General features: G+C 38.5%; 1 protein-coding gene across 1 annotated transcript in view; it reads right to left on the bottom strand.

The window, feature by feature from the left end:
* The window catches only part of LOC134673265 (homeobox protein prospero), a 152,216-nt gene that overhangs the window by 13,935 nt on the left and 115,127 nt on the right, over window positions 1–23,154 (bottom strand). Inside the window, exons 4-5 of the mRNA XM_063531230.1 lie at window positions 13,096–15,600; window positions 10,705–10,866 (exon numbers count right to left, since the gene is read on the bottom strand). Of these exons, the coding sequence (XP_063387300.1) occupies window positions 10,705–10,866; window positions 13,096–15,530 (2,597 nt within the window). The 5' untranslated portion in view covers window positions 15,531–15,600. The remainder of the gene's footprint in view (window positions 1–10,704; window positions 10,867–13,095; window positions 15,601–23,154) is intronic.

Below are 23,154 nucleotides of genomic sequence, written 5' to 3'. Positions count from 1 at the left end.
ATATGATTAAGGTTTTCATTCCAGGTAAATATGTTTTATTTTATCGGTGACGTGTTTCGAAGTTAATACCTATTAATTATGCCATTACCTTGATATTATGGAATTAATTATTGTACCTATAAAGTATTTATTCTTTACCTCTTCAGGAAATTATGGCGTTTTGAATGTTGTAACAATAACGAAACATCGATTAAATCGACATATAATATTTTGTAAGAACTGCTCAAGTATTTTTGGGGTCGCAGCCAAATTGGTTCTGCAGAACAGTGGAATACTTATAGTTTTAAAAACTATTATTGCGGTATTTGTTTAAATTATGTTTTACTATATTTAATTAAAATGCATATTAAAATACCGATGCTAAAAAGATCTTGACGCACCGCACCGGTTATACATCAAAACAGTATATGACGAACACGCAACGCATAAGACACGTTAGGGCCCCCCCACATCTAGCGTCTTTCGAGCGTCGGCGTCTACAACTCTATGGCCGCTGCTCGACGCAACGTCGACGCAACTGTGCTGCTGACCACTCATGACCAGACGCCGACGCTCGAAAGACGCTAGATGTGGGGGGGCCCTTACTGCATATATGTTGCTTCAAGTTCCGGTGTGATCGGTCACTTAGATCGCCTTATTATAAACTCATAATAATTGCCTAATAATGATCCCGCCCAACTACGTCCCTGTGCCACCCCCTTGCTGACCCGCTGTCTTGTACCGCGCTTCAAAAGTTGAGCTCATTGGAGTGCCTCCGAGATTTTATTACCCCAACCAGCGCTAAGCGGAAAAAGGGTTAAAACCTCCCTTTAAGGCCATAGCTGACCATTCACGGTTGCCTGGACTTTGTATTAGTTGGCTGATTATGAGACAGTTTTAAGTGTATCTCGACCTTTTTTTTGTTAATTAAAAACATCACTGATAAAGTTTTTTTAGTCTCAGAACATATACCTACAGAAACTCCCTATAAAAAACTCCAACTGTTCATGTGTGCATGACACAAAAATATAAAGGCGTGTGTACATTAACAAAAACGTGAAGTAAAGGTGTGTACACATGCGTTAATTAATTACGTCTTAGGGCGGGCCGAGAGACAGTTAGCGTGGCACTTGGAATAATTTCCCATGCGGCCCGTGCCGTGCCTTTTACTGCCGATTCGTAAGGAGGTTGATGTCATCAAATCGTTATGAGGTTAATGTGGATACGCGAAAAAAATAGATTTCCGAACGCATCTATAAGTTTTTTTTTAAAACATGACGGCCTGGATACTAGTCTTTTAAGCCAAAGTTCCCTCTTTAACTATGTAACTTAGATTTGGCTATTTTGCGTAGTTTTAAACTATCCGTACCTAGGTAGTGATTTTGCGCACAAAAAATTTGGGGGTATGTGAATTTTATAGTTTTTCCATGCGATGACAGGTGTTATCGCTTCTATGCAGGTAATTCTTTGTTTCTATTTGTTTTACAGTACATACAACTGTAAGTATTTCTTTGCATGATCACAGAGTAAGTACCTACAGTCTGTCAAGCCATTTCTGTCAGTAGAAAAAAGCGTCAAATTTAAAAAATATAGGCGCGAATGGTCGCAAAGGAAATATGAATTTCGCGCCTTTTTCTACTGACAAAATTGTTTCACCGGCTATATAAAGTATATAAACATTGTTTTAACGGCAAAGTCTTATCACGAAAACCATATTCGTCGCTAATGTCATATAAAAAGGACAATATCAGAAAAGGAAACCAAACCACATTAAAATAATAATAACCGTCTTCGCCAACGTAACTTGACCTGTTTAAACTTGGAAGAACAAACGAACGTTGCAAGTGCGATGGTCTGTAAGAGATCTCCTGTGATTGGTCAGTTTTCTGTGCCACAGATAAGAGGACTTCCGTCAGTGGGCAAGGATAATATTGATAGCGGCTGTGGTTATTAAGAATGTGGAAAAATATTGTATTGTGTGAACTTGTCTGTTTTTTTTTTTACTATAGTGACATACCATTTAGCGGCAAAAATGGTCTTCTTAATTTTAGGCTCTATATTTCATATACATAGTATTTTACGCCTATTTCTACTGATAAATTGGTGTGCCAGTCATAACGCTCTAAAAATCATGAACTATTTTTAGTATATAACTCAAGGATTAAGAACGACTTATTACCTATACTAAACCAGAAATACAAAAAAGACATATATATTGCCAAATTAAAAACAAAAAGATATAATGCGCGGCTTACCCACACTAAGTTGAACAGTCGCGTGACGAACGCGCCCAAACGTGTGTTCATTAGAACAATATTAAGTTTTTTAAGGTACATTCTAATGAAGCCCGCTCCTTCGAGACTGTAGGTGCGGCCTCGCATGTGTGATAACTCGACAGTTATAGTTTTGTTTTTAAATAGATGATTATGTCCTTTTTATAGGACATAAGTAAGTATTATTGTGAGTTTGTTGGTACACAAAAATATTGTTAATATTTTTTTCCATGAAATTAGTTTATACCACTGTTTTAACATACACCTACATATTCTCGCATGATTTATATTAATAAATGAAATGTTAAATACGACTTCAAAATTCCATAAAAAGACCTCACACTAATAAACAATTATATCTATTAATTTTATTATTTCATATCATACAGTATACCTATTTTGATTTCTGATCAGAACCTGCTGTCTACGTTTAATTTAGTATGGCATAGGTAGTCATGTTTTGCATTTCACGTTTGTAACACAAAGTAGGGCCCGCAATAAAACTGTAGTGTAACTACTTAAAGTTGATTGCCCAGGGCGTGGTAATTAAAAAACGTAATGCCCCGAAGACAAGATAAGCCCGGAAGAAACCACCACTCTAATTACACTTTCATTAGCTGATGAACGTGACTACGTAAAGCACGTAAGCAGTTTATGTCCTAAATAAAGGACACAATGGATATTTGACTATGAATGTACTTACGACGTTTTAGCGTAATAGTTTGCAATCGACAAAGCGATTCTATTTGTTGATACACTTACTTATACATAGGTAGGAACATCGTATTAATAACCATTAATTTTAACATTAATCTATTGTGATAATGCAACATTACTTTAAGAGTTTGATTGTGCTCATACTTATCAAAAATATAATATAATAATTTTATACTCTGGCAAGCGTTGTCAGCAGAAAAAGGCGGCAAGTTAGTAAAATAGGGATGTAGCTCCGTTACAAAATTTGAATTTCTAGAGTGTACAAATAAACTCTGAATTATTTTTATAAAAATAAACAATTTATTTAAAAATTATATGACATTCAAAACGAATCCGAATTTCAAAATTAGAACTGAAAAAAATGGCCGCTTCTTGATGACAGTGATAAGTAAGGCGCGTCGTTTTAATTATATTACATATTAACGACAAAGGCCGGTGAAAGAATATTTTATAATGGCGTATATCGCCATGATATGTAAATATGCCGCACCCTCCTATTAGGCGATGCTCGCGTGAGTTTGAACTCTAATTCGGAAGTGAACAGGAATTTAGTGCTGAGGTGTGACGTTCTTCACGCCATTGGAGTCTTCTTGCACGCTCTTAGCGAAATTTGATCTTTTTTTAGTGTTTTTGTACTAAAATTAGTACATAATTGTTTTCATTATTTCAGCATTTACAGAATTCTAATTGAAATCGAAACGGGTAAATGGTCAAAAATGTCTCAGAGTAAAAATGTAAATGTCTCAAAAACATAAACACAAAATATCCCATCAAACATTTCTACACAAAATATCACTGTGGAAATTCTTAATTTGTTTTATTGTTTGATCAATCTTATCAATACTAATATTTAAAGTTTAATAAAAATTTTTTAGCACTGCTATTATGCAATAACTTCTAATACGTACGGAATTTAGAATTCCCAAAAAATATAAATAACCATCACGCATTACCTAAGGTGCAAACATGAAGTACGTTTTGTCCATTAATTAGTACACGAGAAAAACTACTAATAAGAAGTGTCAACTTGTGAGTAATTAGCAGAGATTTGAAGGAAAACTACTCATAAGCTTCCTTCGTGAGGGCCGCAGCAATTACGGGGCTCGTACGAGCGTGGCGTGAAAACTGCCGGCCACTTCCCGCCCTACGGCCTTATTAAAAATGTTAACACGTAAATTAGACTGACACACCTGTACTAAAAACGGCACATCTCACGCTAAAACTTAATCACTTACGCGTTTTTCGAAAATGTCCTTTTTAAAGGACGGAAATTCTAATGCACTTTTTAACATGAGTATGTGGTTGCAATTTAGTTAAGACTGTTACAGTGTGTATTAGCCAACCAATTAAATTTAAGTGGTTTGAATAAGCTTCTCGTGAGGTAAGCAAAGTAAACGTACATGTATCTGTATCATTGCAAGCGTGAAAAGTGAGCTTTAATAAAATACAGTTTTTAAATTAAAATTATTGAACTAGATGTGTACGAAGCATTAAGCAAACATGGCAACTTAAAAAGCCGTGTGGCAATTGCGACGTAAGGCTTGTAACATTTCTGTAAGAGTCCTTGGAGGTTTCATTCGCTTTTACGAAATCAACCGCTTATCAGGAATTACCTTTAGTTTTTAATTCAAGTTAACTTTATCGGTTAAAAAGGAATTATGAACGCTAGTAATGAGAACTGACTCAAATATTTCCGAATAATATCTAATATGTTTGATTTAATTAAGTAAAGGAAACTTTATATAGAAATTAGGAAAATTCCGACTTGAGGCAACTCATCACTCAATTTTATAAATATAAAATAAAAAACACTATTTGAAAATGTTCTTTGGTAAACATTGAGCAAAAATAACAATATCCCAGATGTTATTTACAAATAACATTTAAAATGCAACACGAAAGGATATCTAAACGATAACTTTTTTATTTCAACGTCATATAAGTAGTCTGGCACGCATTACGTTACTAAACTGTTCTAAACGCGTTGTCGATCGTGTGAGCGCGCCCCCGCGACTTGCACGTAAAAAAGATTAATTGGAGTGCCTAACAATTTAGTGTAGCGCTAGCTGCAGGCCGTACCCGGCCGGCCTAGACCACTTCACCACTTAATTAAGTGAAATAACTTAAACGACTCACTAATTAGTGCTACTGGCTAATTCTACGAGTAGCTCTTTGTTAAAGCACTGCACTTCTTTGAGTTACACGCCAAAAGAATTTGTCTTTGCAGACTTTTGCGTAAAGGATGTTTGTTTCTCCCCAGAGACTTTTGACGGGAAGCGGCCGAGAAAAGTTCGCGTTGCGGTTACGGCTGCTTCACTTTGAAGCTTACATTCTTAATATTTAAGGGGAGTAAATAAACGAAAGAATTTGGCCGCCATTTTAAATAGGTACTCGCTTTTGAGCCTTTCTTAACCTTTGAGGTGCTTACCAAATTGACATATTTTTCTTTAATCGTATTAAAACTTGGAAAAGATTTAGGTGGGGAAAATGTTTTTTAAAGGTAGACGGCGCGACGAGGCGTTACTTGGTAAGACGATAGAAGAGCACTTGCTGTAGCACTCTTCACGTATACTCATTAACAAGTGGACAGTCGCGTCGTGTGTGGAGAGCTTAAGGCGTTTGTCAACTGTTTAAGTTTTGAATTTGGAATCGAGCGTTTTAAAAGCTGTTTTTTTAACGGATTAGTTTTAATTGTTACGATTTATCGTGCCTTATCGAAGGCTATCGAAATGTTTGACTTCTGTAATCGTGTTTACGATTAGTGCTGCTAATTTACTTAATTGTAGAAAGTTCACTGTTGCGTTTAGTTTAAATTAGAAAATCGATACCATATCTGTTGGGTAACATTTTAAATAAATGGCGCCGTTAAAACGGTATTAGTAGGTAAACTGAATCGAAGCGTTTTTGATAACAATCAATTTGTTTTTTTTTTTATATGATTTCGAAACTGCTTTGTCTCAGATATCTGTAAATGTAAAAACCCACTAGATTGTTTATTGTTACATACTTAACAAAAATAAACAATACAGAGGCATCAATCGTTTTAGTATTATACGATAAAGTTTGTCAAAATAAACAAACGACGATCCACAAATCGATGTCATAAATTTAAAATAACCCCATCGTGCAAGTTTGCACCGGGCGCCTCAGTTTGTAATTACGTTCGTGCGATTGTAGAATTACCCTCGCCCTTTCAGTTCTTTCAGAGATGTTATCGGGAAGGAAATGACCGTTTTCCGTTGTCCACAATACCGCCATTAGAGGACAATACTAATGGACTAAGTCCGCCATAGTGGACTTGGAAGGTGGTTTTTAAAAAAGATTTATTCTTAGGATACACCGATTTTTTTAAGTTGTTCCATGAACATTCTTGATGAAAAACATACTTATATTACATTGTCTAGGAAAAAATACCTGACTATTTTAACATTTTTAATTCGTCATTATGACTCATATTAATTTGTCCTTTCTAACGGACCTTAATTATATGGTAATATTTTAATGTCCTCCCTAAAGTACATCATGTGTTTAATAATTTCAGACGTATTTCGCAACGTAGCTAAGTTTTTCATTAATATTATCGTTACTTTAGATATCAGGCACTTGTGGAGATACGTTATCAATGCTTTTACCAAGTTCCCTATATCGCACTTAGATAAAGATAATACTAGCTTGAGATAGCACTAGAAAGCTTTAATATAAAATGTCGGTGATAACGGCAAACAGCTTCGAGTGTTTGCTAAAGACTATAATCGATATCGTACCTTTATGCCCTAACTAGATATTGTCATCTTGTTGACACGCACCTAAATCAAATCTGTCATTATATTACACACTCATTTGGCTAGTCAATGTATTTGTAATTTTTTGATCAATTTAAATAGACGGCCAGATGATTAACAATAAGTTATGGTTTGATAAAGGTATCTATAAACTTAGCCCATTATTCTATGATGTCCATCTGGTGGTACGATTTTCATTTACACTAGTTACCTATCTTTTTTAATTTTGTTTGTTTTAATTTAAGCGATATTTATTTAATTTATTTAATTGTGATTAACGTAAATTCTGTTATATAATACAAGCTTAAATTCGAATAAACGGGAAAACTTTATTATTGCAAATAAACATTTTATCTCTGATATTTTCCTCTTTTGAAGGGAAAACATACATCTATTAATATAAATAAGTAAACCGCATAACTCGGTCGGTTTAAGATACAGCCGCTGAGTAATACCCAATAATATTGAGTTTAGTATAGAAATAAAAATATAGAAATTATTTCATTAAATAGTTTCCCATTACATGGCGTTTTAAGGAAACGTGGCGAATAAAAGGGAGTTTAAATCGATTTTAATATACGCCAATATACAGAGCTGTTGTATAACTTGGGTTTCCTAATTAAATATATTAGTAAGCAAGTTATTTCCTTAGTACCAGTTGGATAGTTATAATCTGCAAATAAATTAGATTTACGTCAGTGTAATAGAAGAAATGTGGTTCATGATTTTTTTATTAATATATTTTTTATAATTTATATGTATTTTATTGTTAAATCGTTTTAGACACGCAGCTGATGCTGGTGCGTCTAAATCATAGTTCACTTAGCACAATTTCACTGTTTAGATAGTTTTTATTTATAATTTACGTCAAAAAACCCACAATAAACTGAATATTAAATAAAAATTACCCCGTTCACTAAATAGTATAAATGCGACACTGTACAAAAACAAATGAAGAAAATAATTATGAATTCGTATAATCCATACGTTTGTGTACATATTGATACAAAGAAGGGTGACTTATCTGGCACGTGTCGGCCAGGTGACCCTTATCTCTGATAACGAGGAAATTGGCTCACAATCAATACATGGGATTTTTCCTACACTTAAGCTTTCACCCTTTTACTAGATTACGAAATGTTCCGCATAATGGACATAGCAATGTAGGGGTTAAATACCTACAAAGTTACCGAAGATTAGTAACATTATAGCAGTTTCTAAATAATAATTCATTCTTTAAACTAATTTGTATAGAAACGAATTTGAATCGATATCTATTCTAATCGTTCAAGATATTTTTTGGATGAAATTCGTTTTTTTATTCGGACATTTTGTAACTAAAATACAGTATCATTATCGTCTACGCTTTGTAGCAGACCTACGAAATGCTACGACAGCTACGAAGAAGCTACGAGTGCTACGCAAGTGTTTAGTATGGAATATTTATGAATATATTATGTAAGTTTATAAAACATGTTGGCATCGGACCCAACTGACATCACGAAAGAATGCAATTTTTTGTAAAATTTGAGTTCACATACTATGAGTTCCTTTTGTGAGTAATCGTAGAATATATTACCTAAATGTGGATTTTCTCTATTTTTGCTTCATCCTATTATTAACTTTATGTTATGTCATACTTTCTCTAACATTTTACTTCATAATAACCGTTTAAGATAACCGTTTCCTTTTCTAATTTGTTTACTTACACGCAATCCAGGGGTGGCACCCCGCGTGTAAACAGGAAATAGTGAATTGACAACCCTAGCATTATTATTAGATTCCAACTACACAGATTGGGATTAATCAATCGTTTTACCCTATTAAAGGGGTAATATTTTACAAATTTACCCTTGCACGTGGGATTCGGAGAAATCACTCAATTATGAACTTTAATGCAAGGGGGGAAAGAAAAAATACTATTTTGGTGTAGTTTTTAATAGTGCAGCTTAATTTGTAAGAAAAGGTGTTGGGACTAATCATTTTACGTCAGTCTTTAAAGTAACTTGTTATGAAATTAAATGCTATGTTTAATTGAATAAAAAATAAACTTTTTGACGGTCTCGATATATGTAGATATCGGCTTTCCGGTACGTATGAGCAAAAATAATAAGTTGGGCGTAATATAAATAGGATAAGAATATGTTTTTCGTGGGTGTTAGACAGAATGATTGCCTTTAAATGTAAATTTATATACCTACATATATCGTTTCTTCGAAATTTGTTACGTAGGTATGTTACTCTAACTGTGTCTAAAGTTAGTTTAGTTATTCTCTCTCTCTCTTTGGTCGGTCCCTCATGTCTGAGGATCGTGGTCAGTATCAGGGTTGCATCTGGTTTAGTTATTAGTGTAATAATAATAACCAAAATCGGCAATTTACCCGATATGACATATCAAAACAAGTTTAGCTTGTTACTACCATCTGATAATTAATAGGCACAGCTAATACTTCATATATTTAGGTACTTCTTCTTCCTGTTTTGCGGATTATCGTTTTATAAGCATGAGTAACACAGATAAAAACAAAATATGCGGTTTTAAAGAAGTAAATTATTACTGTTTTCGTAGGCATGTCCTTGCTTGAAATGTATAAAAACTCTGGGCTCGGTATTTCCCGTCACAGATATATCTTATAGGTACCTAACTCAAGAAGGAAGTAAGAAAAACCCTGAAGAATCAGAAATAGCACGGAAAGTACAAAATGTAGTTAAGATACCTACTATTTACTCATATATGTTATTAGGTGTTGTGTTGTCTCTTCTTCCTCGCGTCATCCCGGCATTTTACCACGGCTCATGGGAGCCTGGGGTCCGCTTGACAGCTATTCCCGAGAATTTGGAATTTGCATTGGGCACTAGTTTTTAGGTGTTGTGTTTATTGATGATTATTATTTTAATGAATTGTAATTCAATTGACATCGACAGAAGTACTGTGTACCTATTTTTAACCCTTTAACGGGCATGTCTTGTCCCCTGGCATGTCTTGAGTTCTCGGGCGCGAATCCATATTTGAAGTCGCGCTAAGTGTATGGAGTCGGGATTTAAAAAATACATTACACAATTCAAATCCTTTAAAGTCCTATAATTTCTGCGTAAGAAAAAAAATCCGTAAAATATATGTGCGTGTGACCTATAACCCATATACATATATCTAGAGTTAATTTTTGGTCTGAACTACTTCATGTTATGTAACATTCCATGAAATTGTCTACCGTTGTCCCGTACAAACGCGAAGTTTCTGAAGATTTAAAGGTATAGGAGTTTCCTTTTCTATGACAAATGGTCAAAAATATGCACAGAAAAATAATCGCCTGCTTTAAATGCCGAGAAAAAAGTCGCAACACAGCAAATAAAATGCGTTTGTACGGGACAGCCCGTGGAATGCTCCAGGTTCGCTCTCCTACTAATTTTAATGTGTATCAATGAATTTTATTCAGCGGGTCAAAAACGACCCCATAGGCATATATGGGTTAAAGGGTTAAAAGGTATAAATGTATGATGAAATGGGCCAAAATAGCGACCGAATGGGCACCACAGATCACCAGAGGCAGACGCAGACTAAAAATGAGATGGCGAAACGACCTGGACTCATTCTGTGGCGATTGGCGGAGCATGCACAAAGCCGCGAAGAGTGGCGGAAGACAGGGGAGGCCTGAGGCCTTTGCCCAGCAGCAGTGCGACACAATATATAGTTCGTTTTTTAGCATTAGAAATAAGGTAAACAATCTTGATGTGTCTTTTTATTGAAAAACACGTTTTAAAAATAAGTCACGGCAAATATGTAACAATTATGAATCTAAGTCGATCATTTGTATTATTCTGCTTTCATAAGTAGTAGTTACTGATTTTTAAACAGCGTTTTTCAATTAAAAGACATGTGAAGATCGCTTACCTTCTTTCTGATGCTAAAAAAACGAACTATAGATTATTAAAAAAAATATGATGGGACTTACCTAAAGTTGGAGAACCACTTGACTAGTTGAGCCGTGTTGTTCTTGTTGAACTTGATGTCGGGGAAGTACATCTTCAGGACCGCGGAGCTGGGGTACCGCACCCAGAAGAACATCAGCTTCGCCTTGCGGAGGTGCATCGGCGTCAGCGTTGACGAGTGCAGCGGAGTTAAAGGAATATTGAATGTTTGTTATAATACACATTTTGTACATTTTAGGGAATGTTCGTTATAACAGACATTATGAATGTACTATGCCGATTTTTAAACTATTGTTTTATGTCGTCAGCTTCGTCTTCCGCAGGTGCATCGACGTCATTGTTGACGAGTGTAGTGAAGTTAAAAGAATATGGAATGTTCGTTATAACATACATTTTGTGCAGAATTTTATACTAATTACTTTTTTTAATAAAGGAAATAGTCAATATTGTCGCCCCTATCGGTGATGTTTTTCCTATGTCCTTTATCAAAAATATATCAAAACAAATTCGTCAAAAATCTCAACTTTCATATTTTTATAATTGACAACAAGGCTTTTACTTGGCGGTGATGTGCAAATGTACTAAAACTCATATTTTTTACAGTTTATACTTCAAATGAATATATACATTTGCCAATAAATCATCAGTAGGAAAAAATTGCGTGCTTTTAAGGCAAAATGTATGAGAATCATTCAGCTGTATGATTTAAAATAGTAAACGTTCATCACAGGATGTGGTTTAATTAAGTTTTAATAGTTCTACATTACTTTTTACCACTATATTACCGTGTAGTTATTTTTAAACATTTTCATAATTAATCATTTGAGTGTTTTGTAATAATTAAATCTCTAAGTGGCATTTAAAATGTGTTAATCAGTTGTTTGTACCGACCCCAGATAACCCAAGGCCATCGATAGCGATCGTTATAATTATATCGCGCGGATAAAATTAACGAGTCTCACGAAATAGCCATAGCCATCGTAAATTGAATACATAATGGTGGCATTGCGCAACTGTGTCGAATTCCTATTCCTAATAATCTTGAGTTCATCATATTGGTTAAATCAATAAAACTTTTATAGTTTTTCACCATTTTTTTTCTAAGGAAGCGGCAAATTTAGGAGCAAAGATTTGATTTCCCATGTAAATTTTGAATTTCGCGCCTTTTTTCTTTTTGTTAGCAAAATTCGTTGAAAAATGTGTGCATTAAAAAAAATCAAGCAAGTCTAATGATTGATGATTGTTTTTTCTCAGTAAAAAAAAGCGATGTAGGTAATCTGTTGTAGATCTGAGTATTTCTATAACGTATCATTTCTTCGACCCAAGGCCGATGTGTGCGTAGTTCCTTAGCGTGGTTAAATCTGATTATATGGCCTATCCTGTATCGTACTGATGAAGCACCACAAAGACCTAATCCATTTGCATCTAATCTTATAATGTGCCTTAGCCCATTACGGGCAATGGAGGATAAACTATTTTATACACAATACATTTATATTTATTTAGAAAAGAAAACAAGGTGTTGAGATTTTTTTGCATTCTAAATTTTGTCATATTTCGACGACTTTAAAGTATTAAAATGGTAATTAGAACGACGCAACATGTAACGTGTCTTAATATAGTTTTGTATTTTTTTTTGCTTTGGGAGTTTTTGGCAATACTTAACTTGAGATGTCCATAATAACGGACATTTAGGCTTTACGAAATATTAGTAGTGAAATGTCTAATTTTATTTGCAAAATAGAGTTTTGCTTCAGTTTTTTAAAGCATCAGTGTCGTATTGAGAATGGGCATTGCCTTTTCTAGCTTGCTAAGTAAGTAGAATTGAAACTAAATTAAATTGTGTGGGAATCGTAGAATGCGCGTAACTGCAGCATTTGTGGGGTTACCGAGCTAAGTAGGAAGCGAAAGGTTAAATACCTCGTGAAGAAATAAGATATTACTATGTATTTAGAGTCGAGTTTCAGCCGGCCTTTTGAGGAAATTATAACGATACGTGACTTTTTGAAGGAAAACGCGTTAAGAAAACCACAATCTATCGACATATTCGTACAGTACGTAAATTTAATCAGAAGGATAAATGTTTAATGTTAGGTACTCAAGTTTGAAACAATTAATGTATTTAACAAGAATTAAGTTTTTTAAGGGCCTAACCGGTTTTATTAATTGTACAATTGACAAAAGGTTTCTAAACAATAGTTGTGTTTATTTAGTTTGTTGTAGCCGCTTTTAGACAAACTACTCGTGTAATTGATGGTCGAGTTTATAGCAATAAATAAATACGTATTTTTCTTTTCTAGTGAATAAATTTAAGGCTTACTCATAGTTTCTCGTAGCTACATAGAGTGACGAACCTTTTATCTAAGATGTTTTCTTGCTGTACCTAAATGCTTAAGAAAGATACATGGTTAGTATGTTTTGTTCTATTTGAAAAGGATATAGTAGGCTGAACTCCGTCGTAAGGCAGGTCTGTAGAGTTGCAGTCTGAGTGAGGATCTTGAGCGTCCATGTGGGGGTGGTGCGGCACGGACAGGTGGTGGGGCACGTGCGCGTGGTGGTGGCGCAGGTAGTCCGGCGAGGAGTGGTGCGCCGCGGCTAGCAGCGCCGGGTGCAGCAGCGCCGGCGCGTGCGGCAGCGGCGGCGAGTCGCGCTCCGGCGCCGGCGGCGACCGCGCCAGCCCCCCGCCCGCCCCGAAGAACGGGGAATACGGAGAGAACACCTGACTCTCGTGCAGCGACGGATTAGGTATCGCCACTGACGTCGGCAGCGCCATCCCCCCGTGGTACGGCCGCGGCGACGGCGACTCCGGAAACTTGCTCTCCGGCGAATGCCCCACGCCTTCTCCCAAAATCCGGCTGACGGTGCGCGGCGTTATCCGCGTGTCCGTCACCTTGTGACGCTTCTTCTTTGGCGTGACGACGAGGCTGAGCGCCTCGTTCTGCTCGGGGTTCGGCTCGCGCTCGAAGTGGCCGTTCATCGGGTACATGGCGCCCATCGGCTTCGGTGGCGCCTGGAACATGCCTGTCGGAGGGCGCACGTGAGAGCCGTGTCCGGGCCCGTCGCCGTGGAGCGGGAACGCTCCGGGCGGCCGGGAACCGTTTATTTGATTCATTAGCATTGGGTTATGCGTCAGGAAGGGCACGCCGTTTGGGGGTGGATGGACGGGTGGATTACCTTGCATCGGTCCTGCGGGTCGCTCTGGGGGTTTCGGCTGCGGAGACTTTCTTTCGAGCAGTCGCGTCGCCCGCATCAGGTCCTTATTGAGCTGGTCCGCCGCCGCCGCCGCCACTTCCGATTGCTTGCCCATGATTCTGCGTTGATGCACGAAGCGAGTCACGATGGAGTCGATGAGGCTCGCCAGGGACGCTGTGATTTCACTTTTCAAGACATCCGCTAGACCTTCCAAGTCGGCACCAGTGACGGGTCCGACTGAACCGGCATTGCTACGTATTGCATCTAATCTTTCAGCTAGTTCTGAAGACAAGGGAGGCTTGGGCGTCTGGCCGAGTTGCCGCTGCTGAGGGGAATGCTGGTTGGACTGTGGCCTCTGCTGCTGCATGTTCTGTTGCTGTTCAGCCGCTTCTTTCATTCGGGCCTCTTGCTGTTCTAGGAACAGCTTCTGGCTGACGTTGAGGTACATGGCGGCAGCGTTGTTGAGCTGGTGTGGGTGTGGGGGGTGCATATGGTCGGGTGGGAGGTGCGGCAGCATGGGCAGCGTGCCATTGAGTCCCGGGGGGAAGTGCGCTGCCGCATGTGCGTGCATCTTTGCACTCATCATCTTGCTCATAACCTGTGACAGCATGTTTGGCGGAGCACTGGTCGGTATCGGAGGCGGGATCTCTTTCACTGGCGAAGCCGGCTCTGACTTAGGAACGGGATCTTCCGTCTGTTCTACGTCACTGCCATCGTTATCGGCCGTTTCCGAGTCCTGGCCCATTCTATTGCACAACTGCATATATTTCTCTTGCATTTCAGCTAGTTGTTCTTGCATAGTTCTAAGTTGTGATTTTAAAGCATTCTTTTCTACTAACTTTTGTTGTATGGGGGGCCGGTCGCCGTCGTCCTCCGAGTCGTCGGACACGGTCTGCGCGCTGCTGCCGTGGCTGGTGCCGTACCGCTCGGCCGCACCGTCGTGCTGCTGCGGGTGGTACAGTTTTCGCTTCTTGCATCCGTTCACTTGTGGCTGCGGGGCGGGGCTGGCGCGCATGGTCGACACAATGTTCTCAACACGGGCACGTTTCACATCCTGCGGCCGCGGGGAGGAGCGCTGCGCGTCGCTGTCGCGGTCCTCGGGCTCCGACTTGGGAGCCAGCAAGGGTTCAGACGGAGGCGGCGCGGGCGGCGGCGACGTTCGCGAATCACCGGCACTGTCCAACGCGAGCAGGGCATCGTCGAGATCCGGCCGGGAATCTCTGGAAGTCGGCCGCTCGGGCGACCGCTTCTCATTCTTCGGTTCGTCATTGTTATTATTCGCTATCACGTTATTGTTGTCCGGTGAGAGCCGCATGAGTTCCTTGCGGCTCTGTAGAATATCTCGCAGCACTCTGTGAGCGATGCCACCGCCGGCAGCCTCATCGCTGCCGTCCTCCTGTTTAGGCGGGCGTCCGAGAAGCTCGTTGAGCATCTCGGCCTGCGCGTAGCCGGGACCGAACAAACCGAAGTGTTGTCGGCCCTCGAAAATGGCGCCGTAAATACCGCCACTCATCGCGGAGCGCGCGGGCGCGGGACCGTTCGTCGCGAGAGTCGAGTAAGAATTGCGCGGCTCGCCGGCGTCCACGCGCTGTCTGGCGCGCTTCTGTTTCTTTAGGAGCTTATCTGAGTAGGGGGTATCCTCCTCCTCCGATGACATGACGCGCCGCGATTGGCCGAGCGGGCGGCGGGCTGGGCCCCACCGCGCTACTTGCGCCGCATTGCCCGTTCTGTAAGAGAGGGGAGCGATGAGCACCTGCCTTGCGACCGACGCACGCGCACACAACAATGTCTTACTTTATAAAAGGCGTGCAATATGCATTCGGTGTGGAATTAGTATGATTATTAGAAGTATTAAGTCGAATGTAAAGTAGCAACGTTCCAATAGTATAATCAGTAACCATACTTAAATAAAATTATTAAATAAAAAAGTTAAAGAAAACTCCTTATTTTTTTCTAATAGGTGTAAGTACCTATACCTTTATACCTACAATATGCGGCTTAGTTGTATCGAATTAGTAAATTAATTTTCCTATCAAAAGTAGGTACCACCAACAAATTACAGTCATTTAGAAGATATAATCGAATCACTAATATTCTCAAATAGTTCTTACATCGATCGTGGTTAAATTTAGAAAGATTCGATTTATTATCGTAGCGATCTAAACTGGCCGCTATCGATACCAATTTACATATAATAGTTCCAATAATTCTAAAATGACTTGTAATTTGTAACATATTAATATAACAAAGTCTGCGGAACGAGAAGAGTCGTAGAATGTAGTACCTATGGACATTCTACGACTCTTCTTTTTCCTCACACATACTGCCGTATTCGAACTTCAAGATATTCACAAGAGACGACACGTACTAGATCCATTCTAGATACGATATAGTTTTAGATGTCAACTAGTTCTCTTTTGCAGCGCAATTCGGGCAACCAATGCCACTTTTACGTTAGATAGAGTAAGATATCTATTAGATGTGAATTGGATCTCTAAGTCATATCCTGTGGAAATCGTTCAAGAGTATCTCTAGAATCGCGCAAATGTAAAATTTGGCAGGTTAGATCTTAAACATATCGTTATCGTATCTTGGTGATGTCTAAAAGATATCTAATAGATGTCTATTTCAAAATCCGAATCGGGCCCATACTCTACAACTCAAGGAAATACTGAAAGACTGATGAATTATAGCTACTTAAATATGTATATACGAAAATGGGAAAATTACTGTGAAATAGGTACAACACAAAACTAAGATATAAATATTTCTTTTAAAAATGTCTTGGATTGTCCAATAAGACCGAGTATACCAATTGGAAATACAGTCAAAGAATTGATTTCTGTGCCTTGTCGTAGTGATAATATAAAATCAAATGAAAGCCAAGGATCTCATTCCTGTTAAGGTGACGTTCGGATGTCAACAGCTGTTGCATTGCTGTTGCGACATTACTGCTGCGGCTTTGACGCGGGCACTGTATCGGTCAATATATCCTTCACAAAATGAGTGACAGATTGAACGTAAGGGTAACATTCCATTTCCAACGACAGCTGCACTACTGTCAATTTAACATGGAAATTGACAATGACAGCGACGCGTTCAGTACAGGTAGTGCAGCTGCGGTTAGAAATGGAATGTTACCATAAGGGTAACATTCCATTTCTGACCGCAGCTGCACTCCTATACGAAAGCGTCGGTGTTATTGTCAATTTCCATAGTAAAATGAATGGTAGTGCTGCTGTCGTTGGAAATGAACTGTCACCTTAACGCAGCTGCAGTTGCCATCGGAATCACCTTTATTGCCACTGTGACACCTTGTCATGAAGTGGCACAGAAATCAAATTCCTTGACCATACCTAGATTTATTTAAAGAAGTATCTAGAAGAATAGTAAACTCAGTATTTATAACCGGTCAATCAAATTTTGTCAGTAGAAAAACGCGCGAAATTCAAATTTTCTATGTAACTCTTCGCGCCTAGATTTTTTTTTAATTTGTCGCTCTTTTCTAATGACGGAAATGGCTTGACAGACTATATATACATATTAAGCATTTTTTATTACGTAATGATGCATTAAATCTTAAAAACTATAAAAAATATCCACCTAAGTGTCCCTAGTGCGTGTTAAAATGAACGACCAATGAGAATGGCAGTATGTGATAGGTACCTACGTACCTACGTACGTAGATGTCAGATAATAACGGGCACACCTAACAAAGCGGACATTAATTCCTTTTGGAGCGTGACTCCGTTTGCCAGTGGACAATGAAGCTAAAAATGTCAGAAATAATTCTGTGAGACACGCGGTGATTCCGTGTTTCCACTACACTTTGTTTTTTAAATCCTAGATAAGGAAAACCTAACCAATTCAGCATCTATCTATCTAAAGTCCAAAATATCCCAATTAAGGATGACTCACGCTGGACCGGGCCGGGCCCGAGCCGAGGTGTCCGAGATGTCATTTTCTATGACGGCTGATCGGTGATCACGTGGTGCTTTCCATAAAAAACGAAGCGGCGGAAGCTCCGGCCCGGTCTAACGTGAGTCATCCTTAATAAGAATTAAATCGAATTAGAATATAAAGATTGCCAAGAATAGACAAACGACAAAACAAAACATGTCCGGTCTAGCGTGAGTCATCCTGTAATTCTTTTCACTCGTAGTTTCCTACCCATCTATTTATTTGCACCATAACTTCAAATTACGAAGCATAAAAAAAACCATATATTTTTTAAGCGTGTTTTAAAAAAAAGTACTTAACGCACATATTTTCTGACCTAGTCCTGTAGGCATCTAAATGCATTAAATAAGTACGATAATGTTTTCTTATCCGTTGGTTAAGTTTTATCTAGTCGCCTATTGACAAATCCGCCCCCAGCCAAGCACAGAAAAGATAAATAAAATCCCCGCATTGACAAACAGGCCAATGCGAACGTTCACTAACATCAGAATGATGTCATTTGGTTATCGCGCATTTCTCTCGTCCCTACTTCTTACATGTATTGGCGCAAGCGAGACACACGATACACAGCATTTTGAGATGTCAGTGCACCTGCGTTCGAGTTGGCCTCAAAGAAGCGTGACACAGTGGACAACTGGGCATCCGCTGCGCTTCGATTACAGCGAGTTGATACTTAATAGGATAAGTACCTATCAATGAGATCATTATAATAATGAATTACAAAACAACTATTATCTATTTCTAATAAAAAAAAAATTTGTAAATACCAAATCAATGAAACCCGTTAATTTAAATGATTTTTGGATAGCGGTATAAGCTACAAAAAATAAAGAAAAAGAGAAAAAAAATACATTACATATCACACCTATATTTCAGGTCGAAAATACAATTAGATACGCATTCGTTACACTGAGACTTTCAGTACCGTTTCAGGTGAACATACATTTGCAACATATATATTTCTATCTATCGCTTTTAGTGAAAGAGTGAACACTTTCTTAAAAACTATTGAAAAATTACGTGACACAGTGGACATATTCGACTGAAAAACGTGTCACAGTGGAAACTCCGTCATCTCGCGTCTCTGGCAACATCCGCAATTTAGATGACAATGAGATGGTATCAATGGGGCTGCTTCCGATGGCGTGACCGGCCACTTGCGACCGCCGTCACGGGCTTTGCTTGTGTTGCCGAACAACATCTCATTTATCCTTTTGAACGCCAAACGGCGCTTCCAATTTCAAAAGGTTAAAAAAATTATGTTACAACTAGGCTACTGGCGGGACACTCGTCCTTTGGGGCTTTCTCGGCTCCGTTCGGCTCAACATTGCTCCGAGCATTTATTAGGGTTGACACAACTTGACGTCCCTTTGCGTGCACGACCACAGGTAAGACAATGACTTGAATTTTGACAATCCTAAATAGCCGAAAGGTATTGCGATACATTACAAAGGGACAGCATGATTCGTCCTGAATCGCTGTCAAACTTCGGTTTTGTAGGAAGTGTCCTTTCTGTACGGTAGTACTATTATTTATTCTGTGGGTCCGCAACTGAATTATGAATCACAATCTGCGTACTATTTTTGTCCGTTTTCCAAAAATACGAATTTAACATATTGCCGCTACATTTCTCACACTACGCCTATTACCAGCAAACGAGCAGTTACTCTTAGATTTATGCGAAAAACGGCATTCTTTATCCCCATACAAATATGACTCACATTAGCTCAACCAAATAATACCATCACCATCTAACTATCAAATACTCGTATCAAAATCCATCGCGTCAACGAAAAATGAACTTAAACCGCTCAAGTTTAAGGTCTAAATTAGGGTGTAAGTCGGTTGAAGTATACAGCGTGTCGAGATAGTGACTGTAATGAACTTTGCCTGTAATTTGTGGTGATTTCGGTGGAGATTGAACAAAATGGCCGGTGGAGCGTCTCATATTGTTCCGGTGTTTCCGGTGCTTTATGCTCAGGTTTCTATTAAGGTCGACGTACTGGTTGCAAAACACCTATGGAAGGTAACTAGCATTTCAGGTTGAGGATAAAATAGATTTGCTTTTTCGCTTCGTGTAAAACTGTGGGGCCGCCTTAGTGCCACCCTAAACTGCAAAAAGTAACTCAAGACCAAAAATTTTTACATAAATACAAGACGCGCTAGTAAAAAAGTGGCTACATTTCTTACTTTTTTTGGTTTAGTAGGTGTGTGACCTATTTGTGCTTATTTGGCTGTTGGCAGCTGCCGTGCGTCTGTCTGTCTGCGAAACTACTGGGTCTAAAATTTTGATAAAAAAAATACCTACATAAAATAGTTCTCTACCTATAGATGACAGGAAAATCTATTATAAATGTGCAGTCGTACGTTTTAGTATTTGTGAAAATTTCTACTGTTCGTAAGATACAGCCTGGTGACAGACGGACGGACGGATGGACAGCGGAGTCTTAGTAATAGGGTCCCGTTTTACCCGTTGGGTACGGAACCCTAAAAAACATTGTTTAAGGTTCGGAATCCATCCATTCCATCCTTACTTGGTAGATATTCCACCAATTCGCACGAAGCGCTTTGCTTCTACTTTCCTTATGCGCACTGCCAAGGAATGGAATTCCTTGCCGGCGTCTATATTTCCGTGTTCTTATAACCCGGCAACCTTCAAATCAAGAGTGAACAGGCACCTTCTGGGCGAGCTCGCTCCATCGTAGGCCACGTCTACGCCTCGGCTAGTCTGTGGCCATGAGTAAGCCCATTCATAATAAAAAAAAAAAAGAATTTAAAACGGTATTTTTTTTTATTTTTTATTATGAATGGGCTTACTCATGGCCACAGACTAGCCGAGGCGTAGACGTGGCCTACGATGGAGCGAGCTCGCCCAGAAGGCCCCAATATAGCCCCAATATGGCTACCATATCGCACCATAAAACTAAAACAGGTCCCCTCTATCGCAATGTGTTCCGGTGATTTGGCACCATGAATAAGCAATGTGTCTGACCCCACTGCAACTAATTCCTGTACGCAAACTCGTAATTAAGTGGGGTATAATTTAGTTTTCAACAATGTGAAGGAATTTTAACGGCTTGTATTTTTTTTTTAATAAATAAATATTATAGGACATTTTTACACAAATTGCCCTAAGCCCCACGGTAAGCTCAAGAAGGCTTCTGTTGTGGGTACTTAGACAACGATATATATGTATAATATATAAATACTTACATATATAGAAAACAACCACGACTCGGGAACAAATATCTGTATCATCATACAAATAAATGCCCTTACCAGGATTCGAACCCGGGACCATCGGCTTCATAGGCAGAGGGTCACTACCTTTTAGGCCAGACTGGTCGTCATACTCGTCATGCGTCATGTATTGGCCAGTAAATTAAATGCATAAATATTGAAGACTGCTCAAAACCGAGAGGAATGGAAAAAACGGCGGGCGGCCTTTGACCAGCAGTGGTGGGACTCAACCAACAGGCTCTCAATATTAATAAATATTGGGAGACAGTCTTATCCCCGTGACCCCGCACTGAGAGAAAAATCATCACCAGGAATTAAAAAACAGTTCTGTACTAGGGGCAAAAATTAAGTTTTAGTAATAATTATGGACGTTTCACTATTTCTGTAAAGTTTATTTATTTCTACAAACAGCTCAGTAATCCCAAATATAATTTCAACAAACAGATAATAGAACTTGAAAGAACTAATAGAAATTGCAAAAGTCAATTTGTTCCTATTAGTTAACTCTCCTTGTCCCCGGATTAAGTTTATTTTTGTAATTCTAAGTGTGTTTTTGTTGTCCTTTTTTCTCAGTGCGTGGACACTATATGGATGATGACTGAATTACACATGTCGAATTTTAAAATAAATTCCAGTTAAATAGATAGAAAATGAGAAATTTATCACAAAATTTTTAAACAAGAATAAATACGCAATATTTAATAGTTTTTGCATTTCACAGGTTTACTCACGATGTTTTTCTTAGCAACTGGCAATAAAATTACATATATATTGTACATAAACTATAAGATATTGGTATAGTAAATCTAATAACTTTGGATTGTGCGTGAAAAAAGGTCACCTTGTATTTGAGTGTTTTCCAAAAAAAAAATACATTTCATTCATATCTTCAAAATATTGACTTCTTGGGCTCATTTTACTCAGAATCATTTGTACATTTCACGCCTCATTCATGAAAAAATGTGTCCCAACATTTTGTATGAAAAAATATTTTTCCAGTGCGACACGTTCATACAAATAAAAAATTATTCATACCAAAATGTGACGATCTGGAAAGAAAATTTTGGGACACATTTTTTCATGTATGAGCGTGAAGTACAAATGATTCTGGGCCCGATTCGGATTTTGAAATAGACATCTATTAGATATCTTTTAGTCATCACCAAGATACGATAACGGTATGTTTAAGATCTAACCTGTCAAATTTGACATTTGCGCGATTCTGGAGATACTCTTGAACGTTTTCCACACTCCACAGGATATGACTTAGAGATCCAATTCACATCTAATAGATATCTTACTCTATCTAACGTAAAAGTCACATTGTTGCCCGAATTGCGCTGCAAAAGAGAACTAGTTGATATCTAAACTATAACGTATCTAGAATGGATCTAGTACGTGTCGTCTCTTGTGAATATCTTGAAGTTCGAATACGGCAGTCTGAGTAAAATGAGCCCATGAAGTCAATTAATATTTTGAAGACATGAATGAAATGTATATTTTTTCGGAAAACGCTCATTTATTAAATTAGCTAAACTGTAAGCGCTAAGATTCGAACTCACATCCTTCGGCTAGAAAACCTAAGCTATCTTAAGTACCTACGCAACTGGCTCCCAAACGTTGACTAGACTATAGCCAGCATTGTTTAAAGCGGGCACACAGGCCTGCGACCTGTTGATATCCACCCTTAGGGCACCACTAGTGTTGTGTGTTTGGTGCTTAGAATTTATCGACATATCGATGGTTTGGATCGAAAAATATTAAGACAAGGCCAGAAAGAAAGTTTGTAAGGGCTCCTCTACACGATGGGCCAACGCCGGCTACTCCAAGGGACGCATTTATGCGTTAGAGCAAGTGATATTGCTATCTCATTCTACCGCATGGCTGCGTCCCTTGGGGTGGCCGGCGCTGGCCCATCGTGTAGAGGAGCCATAAAACGGGCCTTCCCGTACCTACGTGACACAGAAAAAAAGTTTAAGTAAAATTAACCACCTAAGCAAAATTTGTAATCCAGGCTTTCTTATTTTTTTAAAATATTTATTAAAATACGTAAATTTATCAACACTGTCACTACAGCAAAG

The sequence above is a fragment of the Cydia fagiglandana genome, chromosome 18, assembly GCF_963556715.1.
Source record: "Cydia fagiglandana chromosome 18, ilCydFagi1.1, whole genome shotgun sequence".
In the NCBI taxonomy this organism is placed as follows: domain Eukaryota; kingdom Metazoa; phylum Arthropoda; class Insecta; order Lepidoptera; family Tortricidae; genus Cydia; species Cydia fagiglandana.
The sequence above is the reverse complement of the archived record's forward strand: the minus strand, read 5'-3'. Positions and strand labels throughout refer to the sequence as shown.